Here is a 16,347-nt window from a genome sequence, read left to right as displayed (position 1 = left end):
ACATTATCCTCATACCAGGGTAACCATTCCTAACACTAACCTCTTAGTGCTGAGTACAAAGCAAGGGAACTGCTGGTTTGAATCCACATCCTCCAGCATCCGAGGTGGATGCTCTAACCACTTATTCCACAAGAGCAGTCTAACATTCATAAAACTGAAAGTTACTAGTGAAAAAAATGAAGCCAGGTTATTGATATGGCCTTGTCTTAACCTCCGCATCTTCTTATGAAGGATGGAAAATGTACAAAATTAGCAAATTTGACTTGTTCTCCAGTTCAGCATGTAGGCCAGCAAGTACTTTTTTAAATTTCATCATACTATGTTGCTATACAGTATTTTAACTCAACTAGCCATAGACCAGAAGAGCTTATAGGATGACCTATTTTCAGTGGTCCATTCTCTGTTGACCATTTGTACATGAGCACTAGTTTTTACTCCAACTTCTCCTAATCTTCTTAGAAGATAGCTGTAAAACTTTGCACACACACTCATTCCAAGGTCTAGTTGGTCGTAAATGATAATGGTGTTGCTCATACATCCAATCTGGCTGCCACACCAGCCATTTTGGAAATCTTGTTATCACTTGTTCTCATAAATGAATGGTCATATCAACATGAGGTTTTCACTAAAAGACTTCTTATGATATCTAATTGGTCCTGAATGAAAATGGTGGTAATCTGATGTCCAGAATGGCAACCACAGCAGCCATCTTGAAAATCTTGTTATGAGTTCACCTCATGAACAGAATGTTGGTCCTGAATGAAAATATAATGACCACAGCAGCCATCTTGAAAATATTTTCTTTATTCATTATGTATGGAAATTCATATTGACAAGGGGTTTATACTGGAAGACTTCTTCAGATATCTAGCTGGTCTTAAAAAATGCACATTAATCAGATATGCAGTATATCTACCACAGCAATCATTTTAAAAACCTTATTGCTATTCCTAGAAGGAAAATGATATCAACATTTGGTTTTCACCTGAAGACTTTTTATGATGTCTAGTTTGTACTAAATGAAAATGGTGCTGATCTGAAATCAAGTATGGCCACCATAGCACCCATTTTGAAACTTTTATTATTGCTTCTCTTCCCAGAAAGAAAGTTATATCTAACTTGGATTTAGGTTAGAAGACTAATTAGTTGGTCCTGACTGAAAATGGTGCTCATCTGACTTCAAATATTGCAGCCACAGTGGACACGATGAAAATTGTGTCACCAATTCTCCTGATTGGATAGGCATATGAACATTACATTTTCACCAAAGGTTTTGTAATGGTGACTTGTTTTTAATAAATGAAAATTGGGCCAATCTTACAGCCAGTATGGCTGCAACAGTGGCTAATCAAAGTCTTATTGTGTAAGAATATCAGAAATGGTTTCAACACTCAGCAGTTAAAAAGAAGAAATGGTCATATCCGGAACTCCTGGATGTTCCCGGATGTTCTTTTTAGACAGTAGAGCACCAGTCTCTTAAGTGAAATCTTGCTTTAGCCTAGACCATCTGTACTTCACCTTTATGTTGCATGTAGCTGGTTGCAATTGCAGGTTTGACTGCTTGTTTCTTTCATCTTTGCAGGAGTATGTGCCTGCTCCTCCCTATTCTACAGGGTACTACTTTTCTGAAAACTGTAGTCCCAACAGTTCAGAGATGAGAATCTTTGAGAGCTACAGTGATCACATGGCATATCCCAGAACAGTGCGAGAGATGATTCAGCGCATCCAGCAAAATGATGGGGCACCATTAGGTCAGCAGGTTCAATTTTAATAGCAGAAAGAACAATGACATCAAATTATGTAGCCTTATTGGATCAATTCAGTATTATTTTGCTCACTTTTAGATTCACCATAAGAATTTTATTTTCAGGATTTGAATATTTTAATGTGTTCTGTAATGGCTAAAGACCAGATATACTGTTGATTTTTTATTCCTTTTTGTTCCCGAGAATGATTTCTTGTAATTTTATGTGTGTATGTGTGTTTGTGTGTGCATATGTGTGCCTATGTCTATATATATATATATATATATATATATATATATATATATATATATATATAAGAAGGGAAATAACTTTGACAAATACAGTACAACCTCATTTCTTCTTCAGATAAGTTATCCTGTCATAATTCATTAGGAGTACAACCACTATGATGCAAATCAAGCCCTCCCAAACTTGCTTCTAGTAACAAAGGTGTGTCTGCCCAACTGGGTGAAAGTCAGATAAGAGTTATCTCCTCTTGGTCTTGATAAAAGATCTGGTCCTTGTGTCAGTTACTACCTCCACTTGTGCTAGGAAGCTTGTTCTTCTTTGAGACCTTGCAAAAAGTCTCTGCATATGCCTTATCATTCTGTTAGCAGTTCTGTAGTTTTCTCACAACAAGGAAATATAGTACAGTTGTAATGACTGTATGGTCATAAACTAAGTAACATAAAGAAGCAAAATCAACAAGCTGTGTAAAACTTAGCAAATAATTTATTTATCAAATGTATGAAATGAAAACTGGAACTTACAGTGTTATGAATTGAATCCAAAATAAGTTCTAATCAGTTCCAGAAGAATTGAGTGTTTTAAAAAGAATTTCAGATCCTCGAATTCACATATCACAATGGCATTGTCCAGAACTCATTTGAATAATTCACAATTGTCTCAGAATAATGTTTTTGTCCAGTTAGCATTTTTTAATTTTCCTTATATACATCTTCAAGACTTTTATGACTAGGTCACAGCATCCCCATGTGACAGATCTTACTACTCAATCCAGTATTTAAAAATACCTATTCATGTGACCAAACCATCCAGTGGAAGATAACTTAATTCTTCCAAGAACCTACCTGCCATTGAGAAATTGCTCTAAAGTTGTCAGTAGGTTTTATTAGAAGCTTGACAACATCAATTTATAGATCCTATTTAATCTCCATTCATAATGACCTAGAATCAAATTTTATTCCCGAGTACAAACAAATAGGCTATATAATGTCTTGTCTACATGTGATCATTACAATTTAGTCATGAACAAAATTAAACATAAATACAATTGTGGAGAAAGAGTTATAAAAAGTTAGATATACATTACATAGCTATATTTTTATTTTTCATGACACATATATTTACCAGTGACTGGAATTGCTAGTGTAAGCAGACTTTTTGTACTCCAGGCTCTGGCCTCAAAGAACAAACTTCATCTATCTAGTACTGGACTCCAAGAGGTAGTGTAGACAGACAATGGACAGCTCTGGCCTGGCACAGTTTTCGTCATAACCCAGCACCATTTACGGTGATGCTTCAATCACTGATGCTTGCTGACACTCCCAGACTATATTTGGAAATAGAAGTGTCGTAACTTGACCAGTTGCCTAGTCCTGTTGACCACCATCAGTCTTTGCTCTCATTGCCATCTTCATAACATGCATTACTGTAACAGTAGACATCCATATCGCTGCATTCTTCTGTCTTTGAAGATTCAGCCTTCAACACTCCAATTGAACAAGTTTTCCAACTTCTGTCAACTGAGTTTTGGTGACATCTTCCTGCTTCATTATTAAGAATGCACAAAGTCCCAGCAGTTGTTGATCTTTTAGTGAAGAAAAACCAGCCAGCATTCAAAAAGCTACTATAGACTCATTAAGTTGTTGATTTGTTACATTGTTTAGTGAGGCAGTCTGAAGACCCAAGTACTTTATTTTCATAGTGGGTGTACTTATAATGTATTATAATCAAAGATTTGTCTGTTAGTGGTTGTTCTTGTAATGTTTTATAACAGGAAAGTATTATCAATCAGTCATGTTTTACTTCAAAACTTATTTTGCAGAGCACCTCAGTGGAAACAAAAACAATTCTTACAAGTGAAAGTTAGGATATATCACTTCTGGCTAAATGCTGTTCATTCAAGGGTGTTCAAATGAGAGACAACCTCATATTAAAAAAAAACTTATTAACACCACAACATCGATAGACTAGGCTGGGAAATAACTGATAACAACACTAAAATCTCATTTCTCCAAATACCTCACAGGACACAAAAATTAATGTTTGATATATGATTAATATCTAAATAGGCATTATGTTTAGAAGAAAAGCCAAGAAATGATTTGAATTTGTTCACTGTTTCAGTATTTATTGTTGAGTATTTTATTTTTACTGTGAACTTATACCAAATGAATTTTGAATTCTTATGTTCGCTGTTTTTACTTGTCTGATTAATATCTAGTGCACGTTTCCTGCAATGAAACTGAACGAAAATGAAATGTCAGAGTTTAATGTAGGTCATTGTTCCCCTGCATGCCAGCAGTTTCTGTTACAGTGACTGTTGTTGTCATGGATGATTTAACATTAGTGCACTTATCTTCATCTCTCCGAACAAATGCCCAAAGGTTCAAAGTTTAGGGGTGAACTTGAAATGCAGTCCACGGACAGCTTCTTGTCTAAAAATTCTCTCTTGTCTTACATATGGAAAACTGCATCATACAAATAGCTGGGAGATTTAAGTGCATTGACTAATTTATTAGAATGTATTGTGCAGTCAATGTATAATGAATAAAGTTTAAGTTTAGAAGATGTAATGTATACAGGTCGAGATGACCAGGAACTGATAGATTGGTTGCTGAATAGACTGGACATCAAGAAACACTTGCCAACCAGCCAGCCTGCTGGAAACCTGGCCCTTACCCGATGTGTACGATACAAGTTGCGCATTGGACTTCGTGTCAGGATCAACCAGGCTTTTGGATTACCAGGTATATAGTTCTAAATAGGTACTTAAAATAATTTGGATAGGGGTGTGCAGCCCAAATTTCAAACCAGGCCTGCCTGCCTTTGTCCATGACCAGTTCATATAAAAATAATACCCAGATCCTGACCAGGGAATTATGCAAAGGAATCTGGTTACCCTGTCCCCAGACAGTTAATCAAGATAAGAAATCTGTCAGGTCTTTGTTCAGAATACATCTACCCTTTGACAACTTGCAAGCAACATTGATCACAGCATAAGTGAATACACAAGATGGCAAGGGAGTTTCAAATATTGGTTAACAGTTGGGGAAGGGGGGGGTCAGGCAGATTTCTTGATACATGAGGATTATAATCTACATTGTCCTATACAAATGGACGAAAGCATTATTCCTTATCCGATTTTGATCAGACTTGGAGATAGACTTAGTTGATCAAGATGTTGCATGAGTTCTGTACTGAATGAGATCCATACATATTAATCAAGTGATCTTTCAACTGATTTGTTGAGCTTGTTACCACTCTAAATTTCTGATTTTGGTCAGACATGGTAAATATAATTCAGTCATCAGATATTAGATAGGTACAGTTACGAATGAGATCCATGGATAGTAATGAGGTAATATTGCATCCAGTTGGTCAGTATTGTCAACACTTTATTGATCAGATTTTTTATAAAAAGTAGTAAACAGTCATCAGGATATTCAGTATGGACATTTAGACTTCTTTAATAAATTGCTCTTGATGATCAAAGAAGAATATATGATAACAATGTAAGGTTAGTTTCTTTCATACTATTATCAAATAAGCAATTTTTTATCTATCTTATTGCAATGTGCAGTGGCAGGGTTATGTGTGTAAATTCAACGCAAATTTTTTTCGTTTCTTGAGTCATGGGACACATGACCTAGGTGGAAAAAAGTGTCACCATAAGTTCTGGGACAGGAAGAAAAAAAAATTATTTTATTGTGTCCCAATATATACAGTACTATCTCATCAAAATCGGTTAATCTTGTATTTGATTGTTACCATTCAGGACTCAGAATTAGTATTAGATCTTGTATTTGGTTGGCTGAGCATGTTGCCACACTGGACACATAATTTTTATTAGATTTTGCTCCAGATTGGTAAATAAGTTTATTTCATCCTTTTTTTAAACAGGTTCTGTAATGAGTGAGATCTGCCTTTATTACTGAGATGATCTTGCATCCAGTTTGGCAGAGTTTCTTTCCTTGCTAGATCTGGAAACTATATTTCTAATAAAATTTTGATAATACTTAATGAATAAATAGGTTTACATCATCAAACTCTCAGATGATTTTGATTATGAACAAGAGACTGCATATTAATTATACCTATATAATTTGGAATTAATTTTTATCAGACTGTCAGCGCTAAAATTTGATGCTCTTACACTTGCAAAATGCAAGTGAATTGTGGAAGGTGTGAGTTGAGAGTTCAAGCTCTTGGACCTTTAGTAGGTGTTACATTTTTCTGTTGATATAGATCATGGATATTAGAAACATACAGATGCATAAGTTCCAAAACAAAAAGAATATGGCTTTGTCATTGATCTCTTTATTAAGATAAGCTTTTCGGCATTCATCTTAATCATGTAGCCATAGATGTACCTACTGATTATTAATACACAGTGGACTTTTTGTTGTTGTTGTTGTGGGGTTTAATGCCATTTTTCAGCACACGATAGGCTATACATGGCGGCCAGTATTAATGGTGGAGGAAGAACCTGGGAAAACCCCGGGAAGAACCACCGACCCACAAAAAGCTACTGGCAAACTTTCTCACATACCCACATTTGCCAAATCCGAGACTCGAACATACGCAGACAGAGGTGAGATGGCAGTGATCCGTAGTGGAGTGCACTTTAGACCACTTGGCCACTCGGGGCCCCCACAGTGGACTAAGGCACAGCCATTTAAAGAGATACAGGACTTGCTATATTAGTAATTTTTACAGGACAGCTGTTTGCAGTTTGTTATTAGCCTGACTGACCCTTAATCAACAAAATAGTTGTCCCTAATAGATGCTTGTTCACTTTGGTGAGGTTGATTGTTTTGAGTCTCTCATAGTCAAACTTCAAACTTGGAGTTGTGTGATCTTGACTAGTTTGACAACATCTGTACACTACTAGCATTAAACAAAAAATTGTTTATAATTTTTTTTAACCATACTGATTTTGAAAATGTTCTGGTTTGGTTTTATATCAGTTCAGCAGTTGTGACTAATAGTTGGGTAATAAAGTTTCCAGTATTTGGGATAAAGTCTAGATTTGTAACTTTGCATTTGAGCATTAGGAATCTGGTAGGTATATTCATACTGATTTCAACAAGTTCATTTGTAATTAGGTCAAATTGTAGTAGGTAATTTTTGCATTGTCTTTTTTAAGCTTTTATAAAAAGTACTAATCTATTTTCCAATCTGCTTTGGTTTTTAGGATTTCCAATCTGCATTGGTTTTTAGGACTTCTAATGCAGCTTGTTCAATATTGAGGTCATAGTTCCTCCTTTGTAGTCATAATTCATAATTTGCTATAACAAATATGGCTGCTCACATTTAAATTTTGTTTAAGTCTATCCTGTAGTACATGGGAGTAGGGTCTTAAACTCTACAAGCAAATTCAGAAAAAAGTCTAACTTAACTTCTGAAGTCAACTTCTTTCACATTATGTGGGGAAGATAATAAGTTGTGTGTTAATAGACCCAAAGTGTGATTTGCCTTGGTACACATATTTCTTAATTGTGACAGTTCCCTTTCAGATCACTATTTTGTATGACACTCTAATATTTTGTTTCTTTTGGTTGAGATTTTCTGAAGAAGTTTGTTCCAAGGGACATGATATACTAGATTTATGAGACTTTTTTTCTTGATATTTGCTCTGTGTTGCATTTTTAGGGGTGGGAATCACATGCCCCATTTCAGATTTCAGTTAAAAATAACAAGAAAAAACTCAGATGAACATGTATTTTTTTTTTTAAATAAAAAATTAAAATATAAATTACATTTACATTGCACTTGGGGTCAGAGTCACTGTGACTGAAAGAAAAAATGCTTCCTGTACAATGATTTAAATTAATGATTTAAATTGTCCTCCATCCTTTGTGGATGAGTTGGGGTAAGGAAGAAATGTATTGATTTCTAGCTCAAAAGGTCAAAGGTCAAGGTCACTGTTGATATTAACATTCATCAACATTAGCTACATCAATTGAATTTTGTGGATATCTCACAGTTACAGTTAGGAAGATGCCTATTGTTTATGGCTCAAAGGTCATGTGGCCATGACTCAAAGAACAACAATGGATTCTGCATGAAAGTTTGAGCCGGCATAAAATGTGCCATTCTTGGTACTCTTGTTCTAGTTCTATTTATTATAGACCAGAAGGGCTTGTGGAGTGCCCTGTTGTCCTTTGTCTGTCATGTGTTGCGTATCTGTCCATTACCTCAACTTTGTTATCACTACTTCTTCTAAACTATTTCAAGGATTGCTATGAAACTTGACACAGTCATCCCATCATCTTGTTGGATTTGTATGAGAATGGTGTTACTCAGACAGCCAGTATGGCCTTTTCTGACCATTTTGAAAATCTTATTATCACTTATCATCCTGAACAAATGGTAATATCAGCATGGTTTGTTTCTTGTTATCACTGCTTTTCCTGAACAGAGAGTGACATCAGCATTGAGTTTTTACCAGAAAATGACTTATGATGTCTAGTCGTTTCTCAATGAAAATGGTGGTCATCTTGAAAATTTTATTATCGCTACTCCTCCTGGATGGATGGTCATATCAATCTTTATAGCCTCTTGTTTAGTTCTGCATTTTACTCTTCTGGCAGAATGCGTTTTATAGCCTCTTGTGCTAGCTGTATGTTATACTGCTATGACAGACGATTTATCATAGAAATTTGTACTAGCTCATTGTTGTGAGTTTATTTGATCAGATCCATTTGCTGTTACAAAATATGTACTATTTTGTGTGTCCTCTTGATTAAGCCTAACAAACTGCATTCACCCCGATCTGCATTATGTATCTGTAGATCTGGGTCTTTGCATTTTACAGTTGGACTTGACTGATAAGTGAGTATAAATGGCTTATAGCAGAACGGTTGTCATTGTTTGGTACTTAATTAGGGCACCACTCCGGTGGCCTAGTGGTTAGAGCATCCACCTCTGATGCGGGAGGTCATGGGTTCAATCCCCGGCTGAGTCATACCAAAGACTTACAAAAATGGTACTAACAGCTGCCTCGCTGGGTGCTCAGCATTAAGAGATCAGTGTTAGGACTGGTCATCCTGGTGTCAGGATAATGTGACTGGGTGGGACATCATGCTACATGCCTGCGGCATGATGCTCCACTGCTAGACATCACTATAAACTGTCACACTACAGACATCATAGCAATATTACTGAAGAATTGTTAAAGCTATGTTAAAAATCCAAATCACATCACATCACTTAATTAAGGAGCAAGGTGACCTTCTAAATTAGATAATTTCTTTAAGCTCTCTCAGCATAAAAGTCAATTATAAATGAAGAAACATTATCCTTTTGTACCTTTATCACCCATCTTGTAAAGTGGCAAAAAATGGCTAAATTTTCAGCATGACAACTATTTTATTGCATGCAAATTTGTGTTCTTGATTTGGGTTGAAAGAGTGTCAGTTGTTTTTAATATTAGACAGGTTTATTTGTGGACATCTGGCATTGTATTTAAAAATTCAGTTCAAAAATTAAGAAAAAGAACTGAAATTTTGGATCTACATGTATCTCAAAAGCTGTTTCAACAAGCACATAAGTTTTTCAGTACTTTAATTGTATGAGATTGGAAAAAAATTAATACAGATTATCAAGTTTAAAATTTTGAAAGGCAGTATAGTTTTTAACAACAGAGCTTTAAGTTTTGGTCCTGTGCTGAAAAAGTTCATTAACTCTGGACCTGTTATTTTCTTAGATAACCTGTACGTCCAGTGCTTTGCCAGAGTTGCACCGGGCAAAAAAGTTCTTGGGTTTGAACCAAATGCCGATGGATATGGAAAAGAGGAGAAGTTTATCACCCTGAGGCATGACTTCAGCAGCTACCAGCAGGCTCCTGTATGGGTAGATGAGCCACAGGTAATAGTCAAAAGTTTTTTTTAAATAAAGTGTTCAAGTCATCCCAAACCTCAAGGAAGCTGATAACATTTAAGCTTATCTTTGGTTCCATGGCGTGATGCAATCAAGGTTCAGAACTGTACTAGCTTGGGAAACCAGTTCATCACATGTTAACCACCCCTCTGAAGCTTTGTTTCTGTTTATAGTTTGGTTGATTGGAGCAAGTTGAGATTCAGTGCTTTCCATAAAAGCAGAGCAACAACTACAGTATCAAGACCCGTGTTTATAACCTTTTGATCCAAGTTTTTTATACAACAACTACATTATTAAGATTCATGTTCACAACTTTTTGATCCAAGTCTCTTATACAAACAACTACATTATCATTATTCATGTTCACAACTTTTTGATCCAAGTCTCTTATACAAACAACTGCATTATCATTATTCATGTTCACAACTTTTTGATCCAAGTCTCTTATACAAACAACTGCATTATCATTATTCATGTTCACAACTTTTTGATCCAAGTCTCTTTTACAAACAACTGCATTATCAGGATTCATGTTCACAACCTTTTGATCCAAGTCTCTTTTACAAACAACTGCATTATCAGGATTCATGTTCACAACTTTTTGATCCAAGTCTCTTATACAAACAACTGCATAACCTTTTGCTCCAAGTCTCACATGCCAGCAACTACACCTCTAACAGTGAATAATACAAGAGATGCACATTTTGTCTTTCATGTTTCATTTGCATTCATTGTTTTCAAATAAAATAAGTAACCACATAGTCTGGACATAGCAATGTATATTTTAACAGTGTCAAATAGGCATAACATTTCAGTTTTCTGAAAAAAATATGTTTACTAACTCACCATGTTGAACATATTTAAAGCTGATCTTAACAAGATGAGAACTTTAATGTTTTGAGAAAATAAATGAATTTCAGCTGCAATTAGAAGTATAATTTGTAGCACACTATGGCAGACCTGAAAATTTCTTTTTGAATCGATCATTGTGGGTAATTTTGTTCAAGGTATTTTAGATGAAACTGGTAGTATTATACTTTCACTAGTCCATCCCCTATATCAATACAAAAAAATGTGCAAAATGAGAACGTGATACCAGTCATACCCTCAATACCTTGCATAATATTACCCACAAAAAACTTGTAAAGAAAGAACTTATTTGTTCTGGAATTTCTGCTGCTTTTGTATACTAGCTGAAATTTAAATTCATTTATGCATTCTAAATAAATGAGTTCTCATTTTATCATGGTTTGCTGTTATCATTTTAATTTGGTAACATATTTTTTTTCAGAAAAATTAAGGCTGTATCTGCTCCTTGGTTTAGAACTATAGTTGAGAATTTTTAATCTGGCTCACTGTGGAACACAGTACTCATCTTCTGGAATCTTGCTCACATGCTTAGGGATAGGGCAAGAGAGATAGCATGTACTGCTTGTATTTGTTATTTCTTGTTGTTACAGTTTCATCAGAACTGGACCTTTTTGTTACACTATTTCTTCCTCAGTTATGTTACCCAATTATAATACCTTAGAAGAACTACTACTACCTAGTACTTCAAGACCTCCCAGATTAAAACGTTTTAGCTAAAAAGCTAGAGTTTATCTGCCCACCTAGGTGGCAGCCAGATAAAGTGATCTCTTCATGATACCAGGATTGGTTCCAAATCCAGTGAAATCATCAGTTCTTCCACTTGTGCCAGGTAGCACACTCTCTACAGACAGAGATTCCTCACTAAACCCATACAAATAGTTTGGTAGTTTTACAGACAGAGAGGCCTCACTAAACCCATGCAAGTAGTTTGGTAGTTTTACAGACAGAGAGGCCTCACTAAACCCATACAAGTAGTTTGGTAGGTTTACAGAGAGGCCTCACTAAACCCATACAAGTAGTTTGGTAGCTTTACAGACAGAGAGGCCTCACTGAACCCATACAAGTAGTTTGGTAGTTTTACAGACAGAGAGGCCTCACTGAGCCCATACAAGTAGTTTGGTAGTTTTACAGACAGAGAGGCCTCACTAAACCCATGTATTCGTCAAGTAATTTGGTAGTTTTACAGAGAGGCCTCACTAAACCCATTATGCAAGTAGTTTAGTAGGTTTACAGACAGGCCTCACTAAACCCATACAAATAGTTTGGTAGTTTTACAGACAGAGTCCTCACTAAACCCATACAAGTAGTTTGGTAGTTTTCTACTTCAGAACAAGTTGGAGGAGTCTCATCTCTGAAAGGAAGTACACTCCATCTATAAATTGCCAATTTTTCTGTTCTTACTATTGTCAACAACAAAGTTTCTAATTTTTCAATGTTATCACTTTGCTGTCCTCACACACTTAAGCACCTTTGGTACATAATTGCATGAGTCACAATGTCATCCCCTCACATTGCTATAACCATATTAATAAGTGCAGAACTGGCGTGTGTTATAGAAAACTCATTTAAATATTGCTGTATAATTTCCACTATGTCCGGATACATACAGGTAAATAATTTCTACATTATCTTGTCATAACATCCACTTCATAATTATATATGAGATGCTTTACTGATTTTTACCTGTATTGAACATTATTGGGCTTTCCTAAAGGTAACATTGTATCATATTGGATATGTAGCATCTACTTCATTTATATCAATAATGATGCATCAGTGCCTTTTTTATATGCATTTGTGTGGACTTCAGAAAACTCATTTATATTACATATAGCTTCTACTGTGATCAGATATGTACAGGTAAGTTTTCTATACATGGTTTACTTTTAGCGTCCATTTCATACATGTAATTACTATAAGCAACACATCAGTGATTTTACCTGGATAGGCAGTCAAAACAATTGCCTTCCTATGGGTAACTTGGTAATAGAATTGATTATTTAGCATCCACATCCTAAATATTAATAGTGACGCTCAAAGTCTCGAACTGTACAGGCATCATGTGCCTTTTTTACAGGATTTGATTATAATGTGTAATCCTGCACAGACACTCATAAGTTCATAAAGAAGGACATACACTGCACTACATGTATATATTGTGTGTTTTGTCTTACATCTTTAGACCGTGGGCATGACTAGTCTCACAACAACTCTACACATGTAGTTTTCTCAGGTTGTCATTCTTTGAATACATATCAGACTTGCATATTATGGACAGAAGTCAATTGGCAATTCTATATATACTAAGGGGAAGGTGCAGAAGCATACCTTGAGGGACAAAAACATCTTTAGCTTACACACAAGGTTTCAAATCCATATCATTTACTAAAGAGTGAGATGGAGACCAACAGCAACCTCAGTTACACTCTTGCATACCAGAATTATGAACCAGCTACGTAGATCAATATCCCATACTCAGTGCCAGGCTCAAGAACTGGACAATGTCATACCAGCCAAGATGGCTATATTCATGACCGGGCTGAGTTATATGACTTTGATTGCAATGGGCCATGACCACAATCAATCATACAGCATCAACCACCAGAAAAACAAACTTGTTCAGTTCCATGATACATATAGTACCACTAGGCACTTAAAGCATATGATGCCCAGCTTAGTGCCTCAACAGCCAAGAACCCAGTTCATGAACAGTTATACAGCAGTCTAACCCACGTAGTGCTTCCTCTAGACTAAATTCAGTCACTACAGGCATTCTCATGGATAAGTCGAACCTGTACAGTTGATATAGGCACACTCATGGATCAATCTAAGGTGTATAGTACCTCTAGACACTTCTAAAGCATGATGTCCATCCTGATGCCTCAGTTTCCAAGAGATTTTTCTTCATTCATCCTCAAGCCTTTACCACCAAAAGAGAGCCTCTAGTTAGTGACATCTTTGAAGTAATGGGATCTAACATGCAGCAAATGTTGTGAGCTGCCATCCTCGACATTCTTCTCCAACTAAAGGTAGCAAAAGACATATGTTACCTACATGTAATGGGGTTTTCATTCTGTTTGTTGGACAACTCCACTGTGGGGACTTATCTCAAACAGCAAGGTAGAACCTAGTCCCCAGATCTTTGCAGTCTTGTTTGGGATTTTCTGAAGCCATGTTGTCAACAACAAGTCCATGTCCAAGTTCGACATATCCTTGGCTGGTTAATGTGATGCCTGACTCACTATCCAGCAGGAATGAACTAATGCAAACAGAATGGTATCTTCATCCCTCAGTTTTCACTCAGTATGTGCCCGATGGGATCAACTTATGATGGACCTGTTGCCAACAAAGTGAAATGCCAAAATTCTATCCTCTGTCTCACCAGTCCTGGATTAAAAAGAGTTGGATAATCTATATTCTTTCTGTAGATTGGAACAGTCAAATGTATACATTCCTCCTCCAACACCTATGTTTCCTAAGGCAATACAGGAGTCAATACAATCATTGAGTATCATCATCATGATTACACCACTCAGATGGGAGATCTGGGATAAACCTCATGAATCTCACAATAGATTCACCATGAATTGCGATATTCCCTCTCTGCTTTAAGCAAGCACCCCAGAGTTACTGAACCTACACATCTGGATCTTATTAAAATATGCCCTTAGGAAGAAACAGTTCTCACAATAAGCGCTGGAGAATCCCACAAGTGAGACAGCCCATCCATTTGCAAGGCGTACAAAGGCAATGGAATATATTCTCAATGGTGAATAAGAGCAATTTATACCACTGCAGGCATCCATACCTCTATAGCTAACTTCCTATGGCTCATCAGTGAGAAACAGTTAGCACCAATCACAGTTAAAACCTACCATTCCATTATCACTGGCATACTGCATTATCATGGAAGAGAGGATATTGGGTGATCTGCCTGATCTTCTACTGAATTTTATTAAGGACTTTAAATTATTAGGACTTGTGTCTGTAATTCTAGGGTTCTTTTTTCTTGTTTTCACTTTGTGTTGTAGGGAAATAAGTTATTTGTTGAATTTGACAAAGATTGTTGCTTTTTGCTCTTTTTTTATTATTTATTTTAAGAGCATAGACTCATAACAGTATGCAGTGAGTAAAATAGATGGTCTACTTACTGCTGTGCGCCGTTAAAATTCTGAACTGTAGAAATTGCTGAAAACTTAAATTATAAAGCATTCCACAAGAAAGCAAAGAAAGATCTGAATGAATATCATTATGCATTATTTTATAGTACTAAAATACTGTTCTAGGATTCTTCTCATGAGTTGAAATTAAATGACCTTAAAGGATAACTACCAAGTAAACAAATCAGTGAATAAAACTTTTAAATGTCAGTACCAAACATCATGTTAGAGATAAATATTTAAACTTAACAATTATTTAAACTTAAGAATCTTTCCTGTCTCTCATGAAATGAGTTATGTCAGAACCTAAAATCTGGAATTCAGAGAAATGTCTGTAATCTGACTTAAAATTGGCCATTCTCGTACAGTAAGGAAAAAGTGGGGTCCTGTGGCCCCTAACAGGTTGAAACATTAGGGTCCTTTAGAAAAAAGGGGGTCACAGATACCCTTACCATTTCTTCTTTACTGTAGAAATTCAAAACATGCTAATATCACAGACACTTGTGTTGTGGTTTTATTAATCAATGCAATAAATATTCAATTTTCCAACAATATATGCTTTGAATCACTGATGGTGAAGTTAGAATGCAGCATGATTTTCTACAACTTCCTTGTCTGCTTTAACTAACACATCCACTGTTCAGAACAATATTATTTTAGTTGACAACTAAACCACATCAAACAGTGCTATGGTCTGACTCAGCAATGACTGATTCAAGTATATAATGGCAGAAAAGTTAAAATTTATTGCAGCTGTCAATGAATTTACCACCTAAGCACATTTAACCATTTTCAGTCTCAACAGCTGTCAATTTTGCATGAGTGGATTGAAATTCCTCATGTTCGAGTAAACATTACCTTCTAAAATTTATTTTGGACATTAGAGTCTGCATTTTTGTTTGGCCCAGTACACTCCTTTTACAAAAATGCAGTGCTGTTTTTTACTGACTATTTCAGTTCTTTGCATTTATATCAGTGAGCTTGAATGTTATCGATTGTTGCCTAAGGTAAATCAAAATCAGCAAGGCATTTCTGTCATCAAATGATCATCTGCTTTGGCAGTGAGCACTCTATTCACTTAGCACTCATTCAGTCTAAAGTCAACTGTAATAATTTTTTATCTTTATTTTCTTCTTTATGCATCTAAGGGCTCTACAGAGAAACTTTTGTGTGTCTTTGAAGAGAAAAATGTGGTTCATTAGCTCAAGAGTGCCACCTAGAATGAACCCCTGCTCAGTTCTTCCATTAGGTCTTAACTTTAGATGATAGTAGTGAAATTTGGACCAGGTCACATTTTGTATTGATGTGATGTTAATGACATATTTAGCAGCGGTTTAGATCTGGCTATTCTGACAATAGACGTTTAAATAAATTACAAATTCAAAGATGTGCTTAATATGTAACAAATATAATATCTGTCATCATTTCTGTTTTAGAAAATTGCC

General features: G+C 35.7%; 1 protein-coding gene across 3 annotated transcripts in view; it reads left to right on the top strand.

Annotated features, from left to right (window-relative positions):
- The window catches only part of LOC149775796 (uncharacterized), a 145,282-nt gene that overhangs the window by 90,411 nt on the left and 38,524 nt on the right, over positions 1–16,347 (top strand). For all 3 annotated transcript variants that reach the window (XM_089944046.1, XM_089944044.1, XM_089944045.1), the window contains exons 20-22: positions 1,583–1,751; positions 4,574–4,738; positions 9,700–9,860. In XM_089944046.1, the coding sequence (XP_089800172.1) occupies positions 1,583–1,751; positions 4,574–4,738; positions 9,700–9,860 (495 nt within the window). The remainder of the gene's footprint in view (positions 1–1,582; positions 1,752–4,573; positions 4,739–9,699; positions 9,861–16,347) is intronic.

The sequence above is a fragment of the Sinohyriopsis cumingii genome, chromosome 19, assembly GCF_028554795.1.
Source record: "Sinohyriopsis cumingii isolate HCF-2022 chromosome 19, ASM2855479v2, whole genome shotgun sequence".
Classification (NCBI taxonomy): domain Eukaryota; kingdom Metazoa; phylum Mollusca; class Bivalvia; order Unionida; family Unionidae; genus Sinohyriopsis; species Sinohyriopsis cumingii.
This window is presented reverse-complemented; position numbering and strand designations above follow the sequence as displayed.